This window comes from Scyliorhinus torazame, chromosome 19, assembly GCF_047496885.1.
Source record: "Scyliorhinus torazame isolate Kashiwa2021f chromosome 19, sScyTor2.1, whole genome shotgun sequence".
Classification (NCBI taxonomy): Eukaryota; Metazoa; Chordata; class Chondrichthyes; order Carcharhiniformes; family Scyliorhinidae; genus Scyliorhinus; species Scyliorhinus torazame.
In genome coordinates this window covers 126801935-126820969 of record NC_092725.1, presented here as the reverse complement: position 1 = coordinate 126820969, position 19035 = coordinate 126801935, and the positions used below count along the sequence as shown (strand labels likewise).

General features: G+C 49.4%; 1 protein-coding gene across 5 annotated transcripts in view; it reads left to right on the top strand.

The window, feature by feature from the left end:
- The window catches only part of grip1 (glutamate receptor interacting protein 1), a 589949-nt gene that overhangs the window by 524347 nt on the left and 46567 nt on the right, over positions 1 to 19035 (top strand). For all 5 annotated transcript variants that reach the window (XM_072485188.1, XM_072485187.1, XM_072485191.1 and 2 more), the window contains 2 exons: positions 1810 to 1955; positions 2831 to 2911. In XM_072485188.1, coding sequence (XP_072341289.1) covers positions 1810 to 1955; positions 2831 to 2911 — 227 coding nt within the window. The remainder of the gene's footprint in view (positions 1 to 1809; positions 1956 to 2830; positions 2912 to 19035) is intronic.

Sequence of the window (19035 nt, the reverse complement as noted above, 5' to 3'; positions counted from 1 at the left end):
GCCACTGTCCAATACAGCACAGTTGAAGGATTCTGCAACCAACACCCTCATTACCCGCATAAAACTGCTTGTCAATAGGACAATGCCTTCTTTCTGGTCACTAACTTTTTCCTCTTCTGACTCTTCCGTGTCATGTGTTGCTTGAAACACTCTATCATAACGAGTTGGACAGTTGAAAGCATAATGCTATTGAGAGTCACATCGAAAACATCGATTTATCATGCCCAGGCATTCCTGGGGTTCATCTTCCCATTGTAGGTTCTAAATGGGTTTCTATCTTCATAATTTCCTTGTCTCGGTCTCCTTCTATAGTCTTTAGCCATGTTCGTAGCCATACGATTTCGCCATCCTGCTAGTAGTGTATCTTCCATATTCTGCCTTATTGCAGGCTGACCTATTTGGGTCATCAGAGCCATCGGAATCGAATGTTTCCCCAGAAACTTTTGTAAAGCTTTTGTCATCTGTTCGAATAAGGTATCCTTATCAGTAAACTGAACTCCTGTCAAAACCAGGAGCCTATCCATGTTGTTCACTCTAGCACAGTCAAGTAATTTAAAGGCCAACACAGACTGTGGAAATTCCAGATTGTGTTTCTGCAGCCTTTTATATAGTCTGCCAAATTCCATTATATAGTCTTCCATGGAGATATCCTCCATTTTCCGGTACTTATCAAAATCCGACCATGCTTCGTACGCACATAACAAGTCATCTTTCTTATAAATCTTATCCATATAATGTAATAAAGTCTCCAGACCTTCTTCTGAGTCTAACTCTTCCAATTCCAGCTCAGAAAGCACTTTGTTTTGGATTTTACTGCCATATGGTAGAGAAAGAGCCAATGCCATACCTTGTTTTCTCTTTCCCAAAGCAGTTACCTTAGTCCACATAACTACTGCACTTCTCCATTGGTCGTACGATTCCCTTTCAGAAAATAAGGGAGGATAGTCATATCCAGCCATCTTTATCCTCGGTTCAGCCATATATCCCTTTTTTTTCTTTTCTCACTCACTCCTTGGTTTGATCTGGAAAAGTTGTATCTTTCAACCCTTCACATTTACAAAGCAACCATCCTCTGCCACCAATTGTTAGACGTTTTAGTTGCTGTGATATGAAGTCTAAAGTTCTGTTTCTTTTTCACAAACACACATTTATCTCATTCCAACGGCCTTTGCACAAAACTCTCACTGAACATCACCTGACAGAGGCCACCTGAAGCCCCTTTACATATCAGTGTCAATTAATGGATACTTAACATAAATGAGACAACTAATTGCAATGTCTCTTAACCCATTTCTTAGCATTACCGCCTGCTGCACCTGCATGCTTAGCTTCAGCGACTGGTGTATGAGGACACCCAGGTCTCGTTGCACATTCCACTCTCTCAATATATAGCCATTCATTTGAGGCTGATGCCGGAAATACCATCAAGAGCATCCAAACCAATATGGCGCAGACAGATTTAAACCCTATTTTGAGCAGAGATGGTTTCCACAAACCCCCTTCCCACCCAGCCGTAATTAAATTTCAGCCATGAGGACAGAATAGGCTTCTAAGTCTAACTCTCATCGTGGTTTCAGGTGCTTCGAAGGATATTTTATGCTTGGGATAGCAGCTTGAAAGCTCGTGTGTAACTGCTGTTTGACAGATTTATGCCTTGCACAAAGTGGAGGGCGCACGTTCATTAATAGAAGGTAACAGGTGGCCTGGTTCCTGACCAGCTTTCAAACGTCACACACATTTAAGTTCTGTCTCTCTCGCTTCCTGAAGTGCATGTGACAGATGGGGTGTTTTTGTCTCTGTGTCCGGCAGGTGTGGAATGCTGCAGATTGGAGACAGAATTCTGACAATCAATGGCATCCTTACTGAAGAAAGCACCCTGGAGGAAACCAACCAGCTCCTTCGCGACTGTGCCATCACGAGCAAAGTCACCCTCGAAGTAGAGTTTGATGTTGCAGGTAAACCTGGGAGCAGGTATTGTTTGCTGTAACCAGATAAGAAATCAGCAACATGTGACACTCTTTATTCATCTAAGGAATTGAAACCAGAAGCTACGATCGAATTGAATAATAGAATTTGCTGTGCTTCCATTTGGTAGCAAAATTTAACATAATGCGACGTTGTGTGCTTGTCTGTCCATTCTTTGTCATAGAATCGTAGGATCTCTACAGTGCAGAAAGAGGCCATTTGGCCCATCAAGTCAGCACCAACCCTCTGAAAAAGTACTCTACCTAGGCCCACTCTCCCGCACTGTCCTTGTAACTCCTTAAACCCCACCTAATGTTTTGGATACTTTGGGGCAATTTAGCATGGCTAATCCACCTAACCTGGACATCTTTGGACTGTGGGAGGAAACCGGAGCACCCGGAGGAAACCCACGCAGAGAGAATGTGCAAACTTCACACAGTCACCCAAAGCCAGAATCGAGCCCGGGTCCCTGGCACTGTGAGGCAGCAGTGTTAACCACTGTACCGCCATGCCAACTTGGAATATTGCAGCATCGAAACAGGCCATATAACCCATTCTACACCAGGCTTTTTTTCCTCTCAATGTCTTGACTACAAAAGTCTTGACTACTGACATCATCTGATTGTTTTTTTTTAGAAATTTCAAGCACGTAATCCCAACAATTTATACCCAATAAAGGGCAAAAGTGGATCAAAAGGATACTGCAACGTTTGAAATAAAGTCAATACTGGACACAAATAATATAATGAATTCTGTTAGGCAAATAATAGAGTTGTAGTGTACAGTGCAAGTGCATTTCAAGCGTTACAATTCACTTCTCAGGTCAGATTGACGCTTACTGAACTTTCATATTTCCTTTGTGCAGAATCGGTAGTACCAAGCAGTGGCACATTTCATGTGAAGCTACCAAAGAGAAGTGGTGTGGAGCTCGGCATCACCATCAGCTGTGAGTTCTTGCGTTAACTATAATGTCGGAATGCAATTTCATCAAGTTAATGCAATTCGCTACAATTTGCACCGTACGACTCATACCCGAGAATTGTTCATAAACCATTATGAGGCATGCTGTGTTGGACAAAATGATAATTGCATCTAAGCGGCATTTTTAAATGTGTCCTGTCACTGTTCAGTGAAAGCTGATCTCACACAGAAGTAGCACCTGACCTCTGTGACCCTGAGGCTGAGTTATGATGGCCCCCGCAGTTAAAGAGCTCCCTAACATTTACTCCTCTGAACCGCGTGCAGCAGAATTGTAAGTGTACTTTTGAAAAACATTTTATCATTTTGCCAAACTCAGGACACCGAGTAAATCCCCCCCCCCCCCCGCTCCCCTCACCACACCGAGTAAATCACCCCCCCCCCCCCCCCCCCCCCCCCCCCCAACCACCCCGCTCCCCTCACCTCCCCCAGCCGCTGTCTCAGGTTCACGTAGGGAGGCTGTGGCCTTCCAGAATGTCTCGAAAAAGAAGATAAACGACCCGAGAGGAGTTCAGATTAGGAAAAGCTTTTGAAGAAGACATTCATTCTCTAAGCCCCAATGTGCTGCTTCATCTTTTCTGTCTCCTTTCTGATTGTTTCCACTGATTTTCATTTCTTCGTGATGGTTCATTGAGTCACGGGATCTTCAGTTATCACTGCTCCACAATCGAGAGTAATTGAAATGATCATCATTTGCTGGAGAGTGCTCTGCTAACACTGGATCAGCTTTCACAACAGTAGAGTATGAACTACAAAGCTGGTGAATGAACATACAAACAAAACATATTTACATAAAATACTTTAATTTATGAAAAGGTTTACTTAAATGAATCCAATAAAGTGTAATTTTGCATGTATTCAGTACATGTTCATAAACAGGCATGTTTGTAAAATTACCTATTCCTAATGATACATTTTATAAATGTTTGGGATGACATTTCTATTTATTGCTATCAGTACCAGCAGGATTGAGAGGCGAGTGGGGCAGGTTACACTAGATTTTGCTGCCACACCGTGCTATTTAAGAGACTTTTATATATGTTGCTTCTGCAATTTGGGCATCAGGGCAGCAAATATCAGAGCCGGGATTCTCCGAGCCCACGCCGGGTTGGAGAATCGCCGGTGACACGGGAAATTCCCGCCACATCGCACCGACGCCGGGATGGGATTCTCTGGCGACCGGAGAATCGGCGGCAATCGCGCCTGCGCGGTTGACACTGCGCCGGTCGGGGGTCGCTGAAAGCGGCCCCCGCGGCGATTCTCCAAAGTCGACTGGCCGAATTCCCGCCGAGTCCCGCCCGGCGTAGTTCCAACCTGGTACCACCCGGTGGGAACTCGGACCCGCAGCCGCGCTGGCCATCCTGGTGGGGGGGGGGGGGGGTATCAGACTCCCGGGGGGGGGGGGGGCCTCCACGGCGTCCAGGCCCACGATCGGGGGCAACCGATTAGCGGGCGCCCGCGATCTGGAGGGGGCCTACCTCCTTCCGCGCAGGCCCGCTGTAGGGCGGCACCATGTTGCGCGGCGCTGGCGCGGAGACAGCCACCATGCGCCGGCGCCGTGACGGCCGTCGCACACATGCCCGGACCGCGCCGACATTGCAGGCCACGTATAGGCGCCGGAGCTGCGTGCAGCACTCTGGCGCCGTGCTGGCTCCCTGAGGGCCACTGAATCGCTGGGCCAGGGGGCCCGTTGACGCCGGCGTGCACCACTCCGGTGTTTGGGACGGCGACAACATTTGACCGGGATTCTCCATACTGCTGAGCCCACATTTGCATGGCTTAGAGTGAATCACTGCAGAATGATCACAGCACAGAAAGAGGCCATTCAACCCATTGTGACTGTGCCAGCTCTCTGCAAGAGCAACCCACTACCGCTCTCTTTAGCCCTGTCGCCCTGCAAATTATTCCTTTTCAGGTAACCATCCAATTCTCTTTTGAAATCAATGATTGACCCCGCCTCCGCCGCACTTCTTCATTTTATATCTTTATTCAAAAATGTTCATTCATATCATACAAAATATTCAAAACATTCAAACAAATTTTACATTATTACCAAAAAAAAAATCCCCAAAACAATAACCCTGCTGCATACTGAGACTAAACCCTCCCGAACCCCACCCCCCAAATGACCAGCCCCCTCCTCCTCCACCTCCCCAACAGCTGACGGTAACCAGCTCCTTAAAAAAGTCAATAACTTGCTGCCAGCTTGAGTGAAGCTCATCCACCGACCTCTATCTTCAGGTGCAGAAAATCCACCAGGCCCTCGAACCAAGCCAAAGTCTTAGGCCGTGCCGGGGACCTCCACCCGAGCAAGACACGCCTCCAGGTATTAGAGAGGCGAAGGCCAAGGCATCTGCCTTCTTCCCCTCCTGCAGCTCCGGCACGTTCGAAACTCCAAAGGTGGCCACAGCCAGGCACGGCTCCACCCTAACACCTAGAATTCCTGATATTGTTTCATAAAAGGAGACCCAAAAGTCAACAAGCCTGTGGCGAGATCAAAGCATGTGCATATGGTTCGCCGGGCCCCTAGAACATCTCTCATACCTATCCTCCACCCCCGAGAAGAAACCCACCCATACGTGCCCTGTCAAGTATGCCCTATGCACCACCTTAAACTATCAAACTTCACCTTGCACAAGAGGAGCTAAAGTTGACCCAATGAAGAGCTTCGCTCCGCCCACACCTAACTTGTCCTCCCACTTCCTCTTCTTCCAAAGATGCCTGTTCCATCGCCAACATCTGACCATATATGTCTGAGAACCTTCCTTCCCCAAGCTCATCCAAAGACCGAACCCGGTCCAAAGGCCAAGGCGCCGGCACCCGGGGAAACGAAAGGAGCTTTTTACGCACAAAATCTCGCCCTTGCAGATATCTAAATACATTCCCTCTCCCAAAGCTGGAACTTCACTGAAATCCCTTCTAGCCCAACAAACATACCCTCCAAAAAGAAGCCTCCAAACTTCGCTAACCCCCCCCTCTCCCATGCCCTGAATGTTGAATCTCGGCCAGATGCCACAAACCTATGATTGCTACAGATGGGCATGAACATCACCATAGAGCCTAATTTAAAATGCTGCCTAAATTGGTTCCAAATTCTCAAATAGGTTATTACCACTGAAATCTTGCCGGAGAGAGTGGGAGAGAAGCCTTCAAGCTCAATCTATACAAGAAACCGCCTCCATCCGCTCTCACATAGAGTCCGCATCCTTAGACCACTCCCATATCTTACCAATGTTTGCTGCCTAGTAATAACACAGAAGATTAGGTAGTGCCAACTGTCTACCCCTACTGTCTATCCCTCTGTAAAAAAAAAAAGCCCCAGCCACCCAAGGCGCTCTTGCCCGCCCAAACAAAAGTAGATATTATGTTATGGGCCAGAGTTTAGAGAACCCCAAAGTGTATCATTGAGTTCACCTGACCCACAACGTTTAATAGATTGTGGTATGGGGAGTGATGTACCGTCAATTACCACGAGACGAGAATGGTGAAACAATCGAGGCTTTATTGCACAAGATGTTGTGCCTCCTGCAGCTGGAACCAGAATGGGAGCAGCGCAGGAGAGCATACACTTTTATACGCCGCCTGCTGGGAGGATATAGCAGGCAGGGATTTACCGTGGTACCTGTAATACATGGGCAGTACCATAATACATGTAATCATTTACTAGTGGTATTTACCACATTCACCCCCTGTTTAAAAAAAGAGTCCGGCGGGGGTGACAAACCATTACAAATTGAGTCTGTCGGGGCTTTGACCCTCCGCTGTGATTGCCTCAGTCCTGGTGGTGATATGGGCGCCGACGTAGTCACCTGCGACTCCGGGAGCGTGTTGTCCTCGTCACCCCTGAGTGGATCCAGTGGGAGAACGGATCCTACTGGGGTGGGGGCTGCGGTGAGGTTCGCTGGTGGGAGGGTGGGTGGCCCAGAGGTGAATGATGCAACCGGGGGGGAGGAGTGGTGTCAGGTCGGGGTTTGTGGGTGGGGACCCAGCGGATGCCAGGTCCCGGGGGGAGACAGTGTCCTGTCGCCCGTCGGGGTGTGCCACGTAGGCGTACTGCAGGTTTGCATGGAGGAGGTGGACTTTCTCAATCAAGGGGTCCGATTTATGGCTCCGCACATGCTTCCCGAGGAGGACAGGTCCAGGAACTGTCAGCCATGTCGGGAGCGAGATCCCGGAGGTGGACGTACGAGGGAAGGCAAACACACGCTCGTGAGGGTTCTCATTAGTGGCGGTGCACAGAAGCGACCGGATGGAGTGGAGCGCATCGGGGAGGACCTCCTGCCAGCGGGAGACCGGGAGATTTTTAGACCGTAGGGCCAGCAGGACTGCCTTCCAGACGCCCTCTCCACCTGCCCAGGGGTTGTAGCTGTCGTCCTGCTCGGTGCCCTTGCTGAGCAGGAACTGACGCAGCTCATCACTCATGAAAGAGGATCCCCGATCACTGTGGATGTAGGTGGGGAAACCGAAGAGAGTGAAGATGCTGTGCAGGGCTTTGATTACCGTGGCAGAAGTCATGTCGGGGCTTGGGATGGTGAAAGGGAGCCGGGAGTACTCAACAGTTACGTTGAGGAAGTACACATTGCGGTCGGTGGAGGGGAGGGGCCCTTTGAAGTCCATGCTGAGGCGCTCAAAGTGCGCTCTATCTGGCCGGTAGAAGTGCGGTTTGCACTCTGCGCAGACTTGGCAGTCTCTGGTGACGGTCCTGACCTCCTCAATGGAGTAGGGCAGGTTGCGGGCTTTGACAAAATGGAAGAACCGGGTGACCCCCGGGTGGCAGAGGTCATAGTGGAGAGCCCGGAGTCGGTCCACTTGTGCGCTGGCACATGTACCGCAGGATAGGGCATCAGGGGGCTCGTTGAGCTTCCCCGGGCGATACAAGATCTCATAGTTATAGGTGGAGAGCTCGATCCTCCACCGCAAGATCTTGTCATTTTTGATCTTGCCCCGCTGTGTATTATTAAACATGAAGGGAACCGACCGTTGGTCAGTGAGGAGAGTGAATCTCCTGCCGGCCAGGTAATGCCGCCAATGTCGCACAGCCCCCACTATGGCTTGGGCCTCCTTTTCGACGGAGGAATGCCGGATTTTGGAGGCATAGAGGGTGCGGGAAAAGAAAGCCACGGGTCTGCCCGCCTGGTTGAGGGTGGCGGCCAGAGCTACGTCTGATGCATCGCTCTCCACCTGAAAGGGGAGGGTCTCGTTGACTGCATGCATCGTGGCCTTGGCGATGTCCGCCTTGATGTGGTTGAAGGCCTGGCGGGCCTCAGCCATCAGGGGAAAAACTGTGGACTTGATGAGTGGGCGGGCCTTGTCTCCATAATTCGGGACCCACTGGGCGTAATACGAGAAAAACCCCAGGCATCGTTTCAGGGCCTTGGGGCAGTGGGGGAGAGGGAGTTCCAGGAGGGGGCGCATGCGGTCGGGGTCGGGCCCTCGGACTGCATTTTCCACTAGGTAGCCAAGGATGGCTAAGCGGATGGTGCGGAACACGCATTTCTCTTATTGTAGGTGATGTTCAGGAGTTTGGCGGTATGGAGGAATTATTGGAGGTTTGCGTCGTGGTCCTGCTGATCATGGCCGCAGATGGTGATGTTATCTAGGTACGGGAAGGTGGCCCACAGCCCATACTGGTCAAACATTCGGTCCATCTCTCGCTGGATGACCGAGACCACAGTGGTGACACCGAAGGGAACCCTAAGGAAGTGGTAGAGGCAGCCATCTGCTTCAAACGCAGTGTATTGGCGGTCCTCCGGGCGGATGGGGAGATGGTGGTAGGCGGACCTCAGGTCAACTGTGGAGAAGACTCGATACTGCGCAATCTGATTGACCATGTCAGATATGCGTGGGAGGGGGTACTCGTCAAGCTGCGTGTACCGGTTGATGGTCTGGCTGTAGTCAATGACCATCCTGTGCTTCTCCCCAGTCTTCACTACCACCACTTGAGCTCTCCAGGGGCTGTTGCTGGCCTCAATGATCCCCTCCCGCAGAAGCCGTTGGACCTCCAACTTGATTAAGGCCCTGTCCTGCGGACTGTATCGTCTGCTCCTAGTGGCGATGGGCTTGCAGTCCGGGATGAGGCTTGCGAACAGTGACGGTGGATCGACTTTAAGGTACGTGAGGCCGCAGACTGTGAGGGGGGGGCAGGGGTCCGCCGAAAGTCAAGACCTAGTAACAGGGCCGCGCAGAGATGGGGGAGGACGTAGAGCCTGAGGTTATTGACCTCTACGCCCTGAATAGTGAGGGTCACGACACAGTACCCTACGGAATAGGATCCGGAGGCCAGGGAGATTTTCTGGGTGGCGGAGTGTAACGAGAGGGAGCAGCGCCTTACCGTAGCAAGGTGGATGAAGCTCTCTGTGCTCCCGGAATCAAACACTGGTCGTCTCGTGCCCGTTGATCTTTACCGTTGTCGTAGCGGTCGCGAGGTTGCGGGGCCGAGACTGATCCAGGGTGATGGATGCGAGCTGAGGAGGATGTTGAGAGGTCCCGGGCTGATCGGTGGTGGCGGAGGTATCAGCGGGCAGTGGACGGCCGGCCGAGCAGGCGTCCTGAGGTGCTGTCCAAAATGGCGCCGAAGATGGCGGCACCCACGGGGCGCACGTGGCTTATGGTGAAGATGATGGCAGCGCCCCTGGATCACACATGGGGGGTGTAGCAATGCCAGGCCTGGAAAAAGCGGCGACCGACCGGGCCTGGCAACGGAAATGAAGTGGCCCTTCTTCCCGCACCCATTGCAGGTCGCGCTCCGCGCCGGGTAGCGCTGCCTGGGATGTTTCCTCTGGCCACAAAAATAACACTTGGGCCCCCCGGAGTTTGCTGGCTGCCGTGTGGCGCAGGCTTGCGGTGTACTCGAGTCGGCAGCTGGTGGGGCCCACGAGGGTGCCACACGGTCGGAGGTGTAGGCCTCCAGATTACAGGAAGTCACTTCTAGTGAATTCGCAAGCTGCCTAGTATCTGCAAGATCGAACGTACCCCCTTCCACTAGTCACTGCCGAACGTATGTAGACTTCATGCCCGTGACGTAAGCGTCTCTGATTAATAGTTTGGTGTGTTGGACTGCTCAAAATGCCTGGCAGTCACAATTCCTACCGAGGATCTGTAGGGCCCGCAAGAAATCGTCCAGAGTTTCCCCCGGGAGTTGCCGTCTCGTGGCCAGGAGGTGCCTGGCGTACACTTGATTCACCGACTTAATGTCCCTTTAGTAGCGTCATCGCTTCTGTATGGGTGGACGCACCCCGGATGAGGGGAAAAGTTTCAGGGCTCACCCGTGAGTAGAGGACTTGGAGCTTCTGTGTGTCCGAGAGTTCTTCAGTGGCTGCTCTGAGGTAGCCTTCAAAGCAGGCGAGCCAGTGCTCAAAGGTAGACGTGGCATTGGCTGCGTGAGGGCTCAGCTCCAGGCGATCAGGCTTGATTAGGAGATCCATCTTTTAAAACCTTGTGCAATAAATTGATGTGCCGTCAATTACCACGAGACGAGAATGGTGAAACAATCGAGGCTTTATTGCACAAGATGTTGATCCTCCTGCAGCTGGAACCAGAATGGGAGCAGTGCAGGAGAGCATACACTTTTATACGCCGCCTGCTGGGAGGAGCCAGCAGGCAGGGATTTACCATGGTACCTATAATACATGGGCAGTATCGTAATACATGTAATATGTTACTAGTGGTGTTTACCACAGGGAGCACACGGCCCACTTTACAGGTGTGGTACAGGAGAAATGGAAAAGTATTTTTTAAAGCAAAACAATGTTTACTCTATGAACTCAAGTTAACCTTTTTAAAATATGCAGTGAATATCTTAGCAACCATCAATTCAAATACAACCCCCAAAGAATACAACACTAAGTAATCCTTAATAACTTCCCAAATAACATCCAGAAGACAAAAGAAACACCTTTTAACAGAAGCACATCAGATTTAGATTCACGACTGAGAACATTTATAATTCTGAATTCACCAAATGATCAAGAGATAGTCTTTTCATGGCAGAGAGAACAACAGTACACCTGCTTTGTCTGGCTTCAGCTCCAACACTGAAAATGAAACCAAAAAAAACACAGACACACCCAAGCTTTTCTCAAAGTGAAACTAAAAAGCAGAGCCAGAGCTCAGCTCCACCCACACTCTGACATCACTGCAGGAACATGAGCAGCCAAACATTTCCTAAAGCGACATTCTCATGACAATTAACTTATTGTCCTCTTTCGGAAGGTTGGTGCTGACGCGATGGGTCGAATGGCCTCATTCTGCATTGTAGATATTCTGTGATTCTATAACATAAAAAATAAATGTAACGTTCTACTTACAGTACCTCCTGCTCACCAGATATTCTGCTTCCCGATTATCCTACTCCATTGAATCGCTTTAGTGCAGAAAGAACCATTCGGCCCATCGGGTCTGCACAGACCCTCTGAAAGAGCGCTCCACCTAGGTCCACTCCCCGTCCCATCCCCGTAACCCCACCTCACCTGCCAGATCTTTGGACTGCGGGAGGAAACAGGAGCACCAGGAGAAGCTCATGCAGACACAGGGAGAATATGCAAACTCCACACAGGCAGTCACCCAAGGCCAGAGTTGAACCCGGACCCCTGGCACTGTGAGGCAACAGTGCCTACCACTGTGCCACCGTGTGGTCCCTGATCCTCCTGGTCACTGCAGGTCCTCCTCTTCCCCAACCTTCTGAGTTGTGGCCTCTCCGTCTCCAACTCTCACAGTTGTGGCCTCTTCCCTCCCTGATCTCAGAGATTCTGCCTGCCTACTTCCCTGACCTCTGACTTGCAGCCTCTCCCCTCTGACCTTCAATTGTGGACTTTACCCCACCATCCTCCCCCCCCCCCCAAATTCCCTGTGGCCCACAGTATCGCTGAACCGTCCACTCCCTGAGTCACCCTTACCCCTCTTGCTGCTTCCCTCTGACAATCCAATCCGAATTCTGAGCTCTGATGTGCAAGTGAGCCCCGATGGTGCAAAGTGTTGACCTTGCACTGCTGCAATCCATGTTCCTTTTCATTCTCCCACTTGCTGCCTCCCACTACTGAGCCCTCGCTACAAGTGAGGACTCTGAGAAGGGCAATTGAGGCAGGAGCATTTTTGAAAAACACATGGGTAGAAGCAGCCCCAGCTCACACTCTGCACCATCAGGACTTGCACTTGGAGCTCCAGATCGGATCTGAATCTTCAACGGGAACGCAGGGCCAGGAGAGGGAAGCAGCTAGACGGTGAGTTAGGGAGTGGGAGGTTCGGCGAGAGGGTGAACCGGGGAGGGGAGGGGCCACAACCTTGAGATCGCCGAGTAGGTAGAGGCTGCAATTCGGGGGTCATGGAGCAGAAAGAGGCCGCAACGCAGAAATGGGGGTGAGGGTGCCCAAAATGGTGGCAATGGGGTCACACGGGACTAGATTACAAGCCCCATTAACCTACCGACGTCAATGTTAACAGAGAACTTGCTGTGTCCCAGTTGAGGCTGAGCCGGTGCATTATGCAGGTTTATCATAACATCCTAGCAGCAGAATTGTAGAGCTGCTTTTTCCTGAGTCTCGATTGTGTTGGCTGAATAGGATGTTAACAATATAAAGGTTGGAAGGCAGTACATGAATGTTTTACTTTTATGAACTGTTTTGGAAGCATCAATTGTAAAAATAACTTGAGCCGAAAGAAGGGAAGTAAGAGAACTTTAGCTCTTTAAAGCTTTGGAAATAAACAAAGACAAGAAAGTAATTGGTTCCCAAGAATTGTCAGCTGATTTTGAAATGAGGATTAACATACTTTGTCGTACTTCGCACGGTCACAAAAGAATGAACATTCGTCTGATGTTAACTCTCTCTTATTACATCAATGAGTCCTCTTGAATGAACAAAGTTGGTGAAGCTAAGGTTCTCTTCGGGGAGCATCTGATTAAATTTCCCGAAATAATAACGTCATTAATAGATTCTTAGAATTGAATTGGATTTGTTTGGACAGGACAACATGCATTCATATGTGCCATCTTGAAGAATATTAATATGCTACAGCTGTAGAAGTTGTAAAGAAATACTAAACTAGTGTGAATTGTGGAGTGGGCACAAGCGTATCACAGTCAGTATCAGATGGACCTTGATCAAGCTGCTGTACTTTGATAGCGCCAGGAGAAAATTAAATTATCCTAAAGCCACTAGAATGTATAAAACGGTTGTTAACACATGTAAAATTGCACACTGCTACATTGAACTCATCAACTATTACCAAGTGATTAATCGTGAACATATGCTATTTCATTGGTATAAAGTTGCACATACCTTGCCAGAATTCTGACATTTGTTGATGAAGACCATGACTTTGAGTTTTGCTGTGGGAACGATACATAATCGTTAGTGTTCATTGTCATTACTCCACTGAAACTGACAGCAGCTTCGGGAATTTGGACTAGCAGCACTGTAGCACAGTGGCTAGCACAGTTGTTTCACCGCTCCAGGGTCCCAGGTTCGATTCCCATCTTGGGTCACTGTCTGTGCGGAATCTGCACGTTCTTCCCCTGTCTGCGTGGGTTTCTTCCGGATGCTCCGGTGTCCTCCCACACTCCAACGATGTGCCATATAGGTGGATTGGCAATGCTAAATTGACCTTAGTGTCCAAAAAAGGTTAGTTGGGGTTACGGGGATAGGGTGGAGGTGTGGGAATAGGGTGGAGGTGTGGGCCTGGGTAGGGTGCTTTTTCCAAGGGCCGGTGCAGACTCGATGGGCCGAATGGCCTCCTTGTGCACTGTAAATTCTATGGCTCTTGCACAAATCAACACGGAAATCTAGATGTTGTTGTCAGTGAGCATTCCCTCCTGCATAGGATGTGCTCTAGAAATTCTCACAAAGCGCATTCACTTTTACAATCCCAATTTAGTGAGAACAACGCAGTCAAAACCTGGGAAAGTTGTACCTTGTTGAAGGGGCATACCTGGGTTTTAACAACATACTAACGTCATAATAACTGCTAACCATCCTATACAGCCCTGAAAAGCTAGTTTTATACTTGTGGTATGCCAGATTTACATAGAATCCCTGCAGTGCAGAAGGAAGCCATTCAGCCCCTTGAATCTGCACCAGCCCTCTGAAAGAGCACCCTACCGAGGCCCACTCCCCCGCCCTATTCCGGCGACCCCACCTAACCTGCACATCTTTGTCCACAATGCTAAAATATTGTGCATAAAATCATTTTTATTTAAATTGTTCATTTAGGTTTTGTCTTAATAGTTATTTTCACTACCTGAAGATTAAAGTTGGAAGTAAAGAATTTGTAGTGTTTTTAAACCACCTTGTTTCCTGTGTATCAATAGTTCAGTTTGATTTGTTGTCTACTTATCTGCTGACATCACTGCTGCTGAATGCCAAGAAATCCCTTGACTTGGTACCAGATTTAAATTTCCAGTGGGAAAAGGAGAATTCTTGCTGAAGGGATTGAGAGGTCTTTGTGCGCAGATTTCTTTTATTAATAATAATAATAATCTTTATTAGTGTCACAAGTAGGCTTACATTAACACTGCAATGAAGTTACTGTGAAAATCCCCTAGTCGCCACATTCCGGCGCCTGTTCGGGTACACTGAGGGAGCATTCAGAATGTCGAATTCACCTAACAAGCACGTCTTCCGGGACTTGTGGGAGGAAACCGGAGCACCCGGAGGAAACCCACGCAGACACAGGGAGAACGTGCAGACTCCACACAGACAGTGACCCTGGAGTACTGTGGGACCCTGGAGCTGTGAAGCAACAGTGTTACCCACTGTGCTACCGTGCTGCCCACGGTCAGCAGCCAGTGCGCGTGCTTGGCCACTGCCAAAATCCAGGCCCCTTTTCCCCCAACCTGTCATTGGGGAATAACCATGTTGAAGTAACATTACGCATCGGGGATGCTTGACTTGTTTCCCTCACTTCCTTTTCCAGTGGCCTCCATACTGATTATCATAATGCAGCTCAGCAAAACCCATTCAGTAGTGCAATTCATGGCTCATTAATTAAGCAGTCTGATTTTTTAATGACTCACCGAGTTAATAACTTGCCAAGACCAAATTAATGTAGCTTTTGGAGAGCACCTGCTCCTCACCAGCCAATATATGTCACACATTCTTGCTCGAGGGTGCATTTGAACAGGCATCAACGTCAAGCTGCACAGGCAAGGTTCCTTCAGGTCACAGCCACTTGTAACAAAATCATAAATTAGCTCCTTATCCATATTTAAGATGTTGCTCTCGGGGAGGGAAAAAACCGAGAGTCCCCTCTGTCATTGACAATGGAGAGAATGCTAACCTCGGGATGGTTAATTTTGAGTATGCCCTTGGATCTCAATTGCATTTTAGCTGACAGTTTTCAAGTTGAATTGAGCCTTTGAGGAGCTCAGAAGAGATTTCTGCTCTAAAATACATTCTAAACGATGGATAGGTGAGAGTGAGTAATGAGTGGCACTTAATTTATATGTTTAGACAACGGAAGTGGTGAGGAAAGTTCATTTAACATCCTCATCAGTAATTGAGCTAATGTTGGTATGTGCTGCCTAAAAATACACTCCAGAGTTTCTTAGCCGCTGCAATATGTAGGAATATGTTCCTCGTTTGGTGGGGTGCTTCCTCCCCCACTTACATTCCCCACCCCCCCCCTCCCACCACCCTTCCATTTGCCCCTTTGACCATTTTTCTTAATGTTTCACATAAATGATTAGGCGATTAAAAAGTGTGGTCAAAAAGATGTATTTTCAGAATAATCTTCAATGAAGAGTGAAGCAAAGGGGTTTCGGCGGGGAGTGGGAGGGGGGATTCCGTAGCATGGATCCTGAGCCGCTGGTGCTACAACCAAAATCTCCCGACTCACTACAAAGTAATCAATCCTCAAATACACTTTATAGACGTGTGAAAAGAAGGAATACTCCCTTTCCCCTGGGTTCTGAAAGCGCCACCATATGGATCCACCATACCCACCCTCTCCATAAACCCCCCCAGCTCCCTTGCCATTTGTACCCTACCCATCGACCTGGGGCTCGATCTATCCACCCTCGGCTCCAGGACACAGTTAATATCTCCTCCCATGCTCAACTAGTACGTGGCCAAATCTGGGATTGCTGTCAGCAACCCCCTCATAAAACCCACATCATCCCAATTTGGGGCATACACATTTACCAACATTACCGGTGCCCCTTCCAATACCCCACTCACAATCACATACCTCCCACCTGGATCCCTCACCTCCTTCACACTCACGAATCCCGTTTTTTTGCTCATTAAAATCGCCACACCCCTCGATTTCGAATCAAACCCCGAGTGAAAAACCTGCCCAACCTCCCCCTTCCTTAACCTAACCTGGTCCTTCAGACGGAGGTGTGTCTCCTGCAGAAAGACCACCCCCGGTTTCAAGCTCCTGAGGTGCACGAACACCCGCGACCTTTTACCCGGCCCATTCAGTCCCCGGACGTTCCACGTTACCAACCTTACCGGAGGCTTGCGCCTCCAATCCCTTCTACCGTCCGTCATCTTCCTCACTTAACTCCTGCCCCTTTAATTCCACTCTGTACCTAGCCCATCCCAGATGGCCCCTTTTTTCGCCCTTGACCATGTCATCTCTCACCCCCTGCTCCGTCGCAAACCCCCCCCCCCACTTTTCCCCTTCCCCCCCACTTCCCCTTTCCCCCTCCCCATGGCCACCCCTCATGGCCTTCCCCCCCCCAACACCTCACTTCCGTTCACCAGCATAACCTGCTAGCACGGCTGCCCCTGCCCAAAGGCACATCCTAATGACCTCTCCCTCTCTCCCCCACTCCTTAGCTCAAAGAAGAAGGCCTCCTGCTGGCCTTACCCTCCCCTACCCAAACAAGGACTTCTCCTGAACTCCAGGTAGCCTTCTCCAAAAGCAAACAAACAGATGTTAAACACAAACAGTCCCATAAAACAGGAGGGGGGATGGGAACATCCATCCCCACATAAACTTTTCACCCCTACAACTCCTTACAATCTCAACATTGAACTGAAACCCCCCTCTCCCCCCCCCCCCCCCCCCCCAACAAAAAAAGGTGAAAATCCCCCAATCCCTCCGGCCACTTCAAACATGCTCCCAACCGTTACATAGTGCCAGCACCCCGGTTCCCAAGCATTGTCCACTCAGTTCTCACCCAGTTTATGCTCCTTAATGAAGTTTTCGGCCGCTTCTGGGGCCTCGAAATAATACTCCCGGCTTCTGAACGTCACCCATAATTTCGCCGGGTAGAGCCCCCCAAACCTGATTAGCCGCCGGTACAGCGCCGCCTTGGCCTTGTTGAAACCTGCCCGCCGTTTTGCCAACTCGGTTCCGATGCCCTGATAAATCTGGATGTTATTTCCCTCCCAGCCGCAGCTACGCTATCCCCGGCCCACTGTATCATTTTCTCTTTCTCCACAAAATTTATGGAGCCTCACGATCACCGCCCGTGGCGGCTCCCCAGCTCTAGGCTTCTGCCTCAGGGATCTATGCGCTTGGTCCACTTCAGGTGCCTTATCCAGCACCCCTTCTACCACCAGTCCCGCCAGCATCCTCGAGACGTACCTCGTGGCACTCACACCTTCCACTCCTTCAGGCAGGCCCACTATTCGCAGGTTCTGTCTTCTCGAGGTATCCTCCTGCTCCTCAACCTTTGCCCTCAGCGTTTTACAAAGGTCTCTTAGGAGCCCCACCTCCGCCTCCGGAGCCACCACACGATCGCTGTGGTCCGAGATCACTCCTTCAATCTCCCGAACCTGTGGCCCCTGCACCTCCAAACACCTCTCCATCCGCTCCAAAGTACTCTTCAGCGGCGTCACAGCTTCTGCAATGGCCTTTGCATGATCCTCACGCATTTCTTTCCTCTGCTTATGGAATTCCTCCTGATAAAAGTCATCAGTTCCTGTATCTGGGGCTTTCCAGCTTGCCCCTCCCCCGCCTGCATCCTGGAAGAGGCTGTTGCTGCAGCACCTGACTGTTTCAACTTTCCAGCCAAATTTCTCACTGTTTTCTGCCGGGTCTGGCGATCAGGAGACATACCATTCCAGGGGTAAACTACTCCTCTAACACTCATCTATGCCTTTTCATCAAAATTCCACCCGGATCTGTGTGAAAAGAACCCTTTTCTGTGACTTTAAGCAGGAACAGCCCTGTATGTGACCACTCACCCCATGGTCACACATGCCTGTCACAGTCCATACATTGACGATAATAAGTCTCAGGTGAAAGCTAATGTAGCATTTATGAAACCTGACGGAAACCATTAAAACATAAATAATAATTAAGTAGGTTGGACCTCCGTAGATTAACACATTTTATAAAATTAGATCTAAAATATATACAATGAGGAATTCTAAAGCCGTTAAATGATCACTGTGAAATCTGAACAGTTTATAAATGTCACCTTAAACCCTGAGATTACAGCCTAGAGATTTTTCCTTTGGGTATTGTTTTGTTACCTGTGTGGTAGGTAACTCGTGCTACTCAATCCTTGGTTGATGGTGAGGTCTTCTGAATCTCGATGAAGAAGACTCAAACTCGTCCAGTAACAACAAAGGTTCATTGAGTAACTATAACTGTCGTGTTGGGTGATATGCTGATCTAAATATCATGACAATAACAACAAGTGCATGAGTTCTTTACTTTAACTTTGATACTAGTGATAAGGTTAACAAGATCTAACTATGGTAACTATACGTAACTCTACTCGCCATCTGAACTATTCTGATATTGTCCTGGTCACAGTGCACCCGAGAGAGAGAGAGACAAAGGGAGACACAATGTGGTTGCTTTTTACACCCCTGTTGGTCCGGCCCTCTAGTGATCATGTGGTGCCGCTGATTACATGCGCATACAGAGATCACTACAGGTATGGAACAAGATATCAAAAACAATTGAATAAGAACATGTGTAGACTTTGAGTGTGCTGTGCACCATTTCATCTCAGCCAGTTGATGGGCTAATTGTGCTTGTGATTTGTGAATAATTGATGTTTGAATAGCACACTAAAGCATCAATTTTTACCCAGCCTATGTGGTGTGAACATGGTGCATGGGTGGTTAAAAAGGCCGGGACTCATGACATTGTGCAGGCTACCTGCCTCAGGCTGACCTGGGCCTAATTAAACTG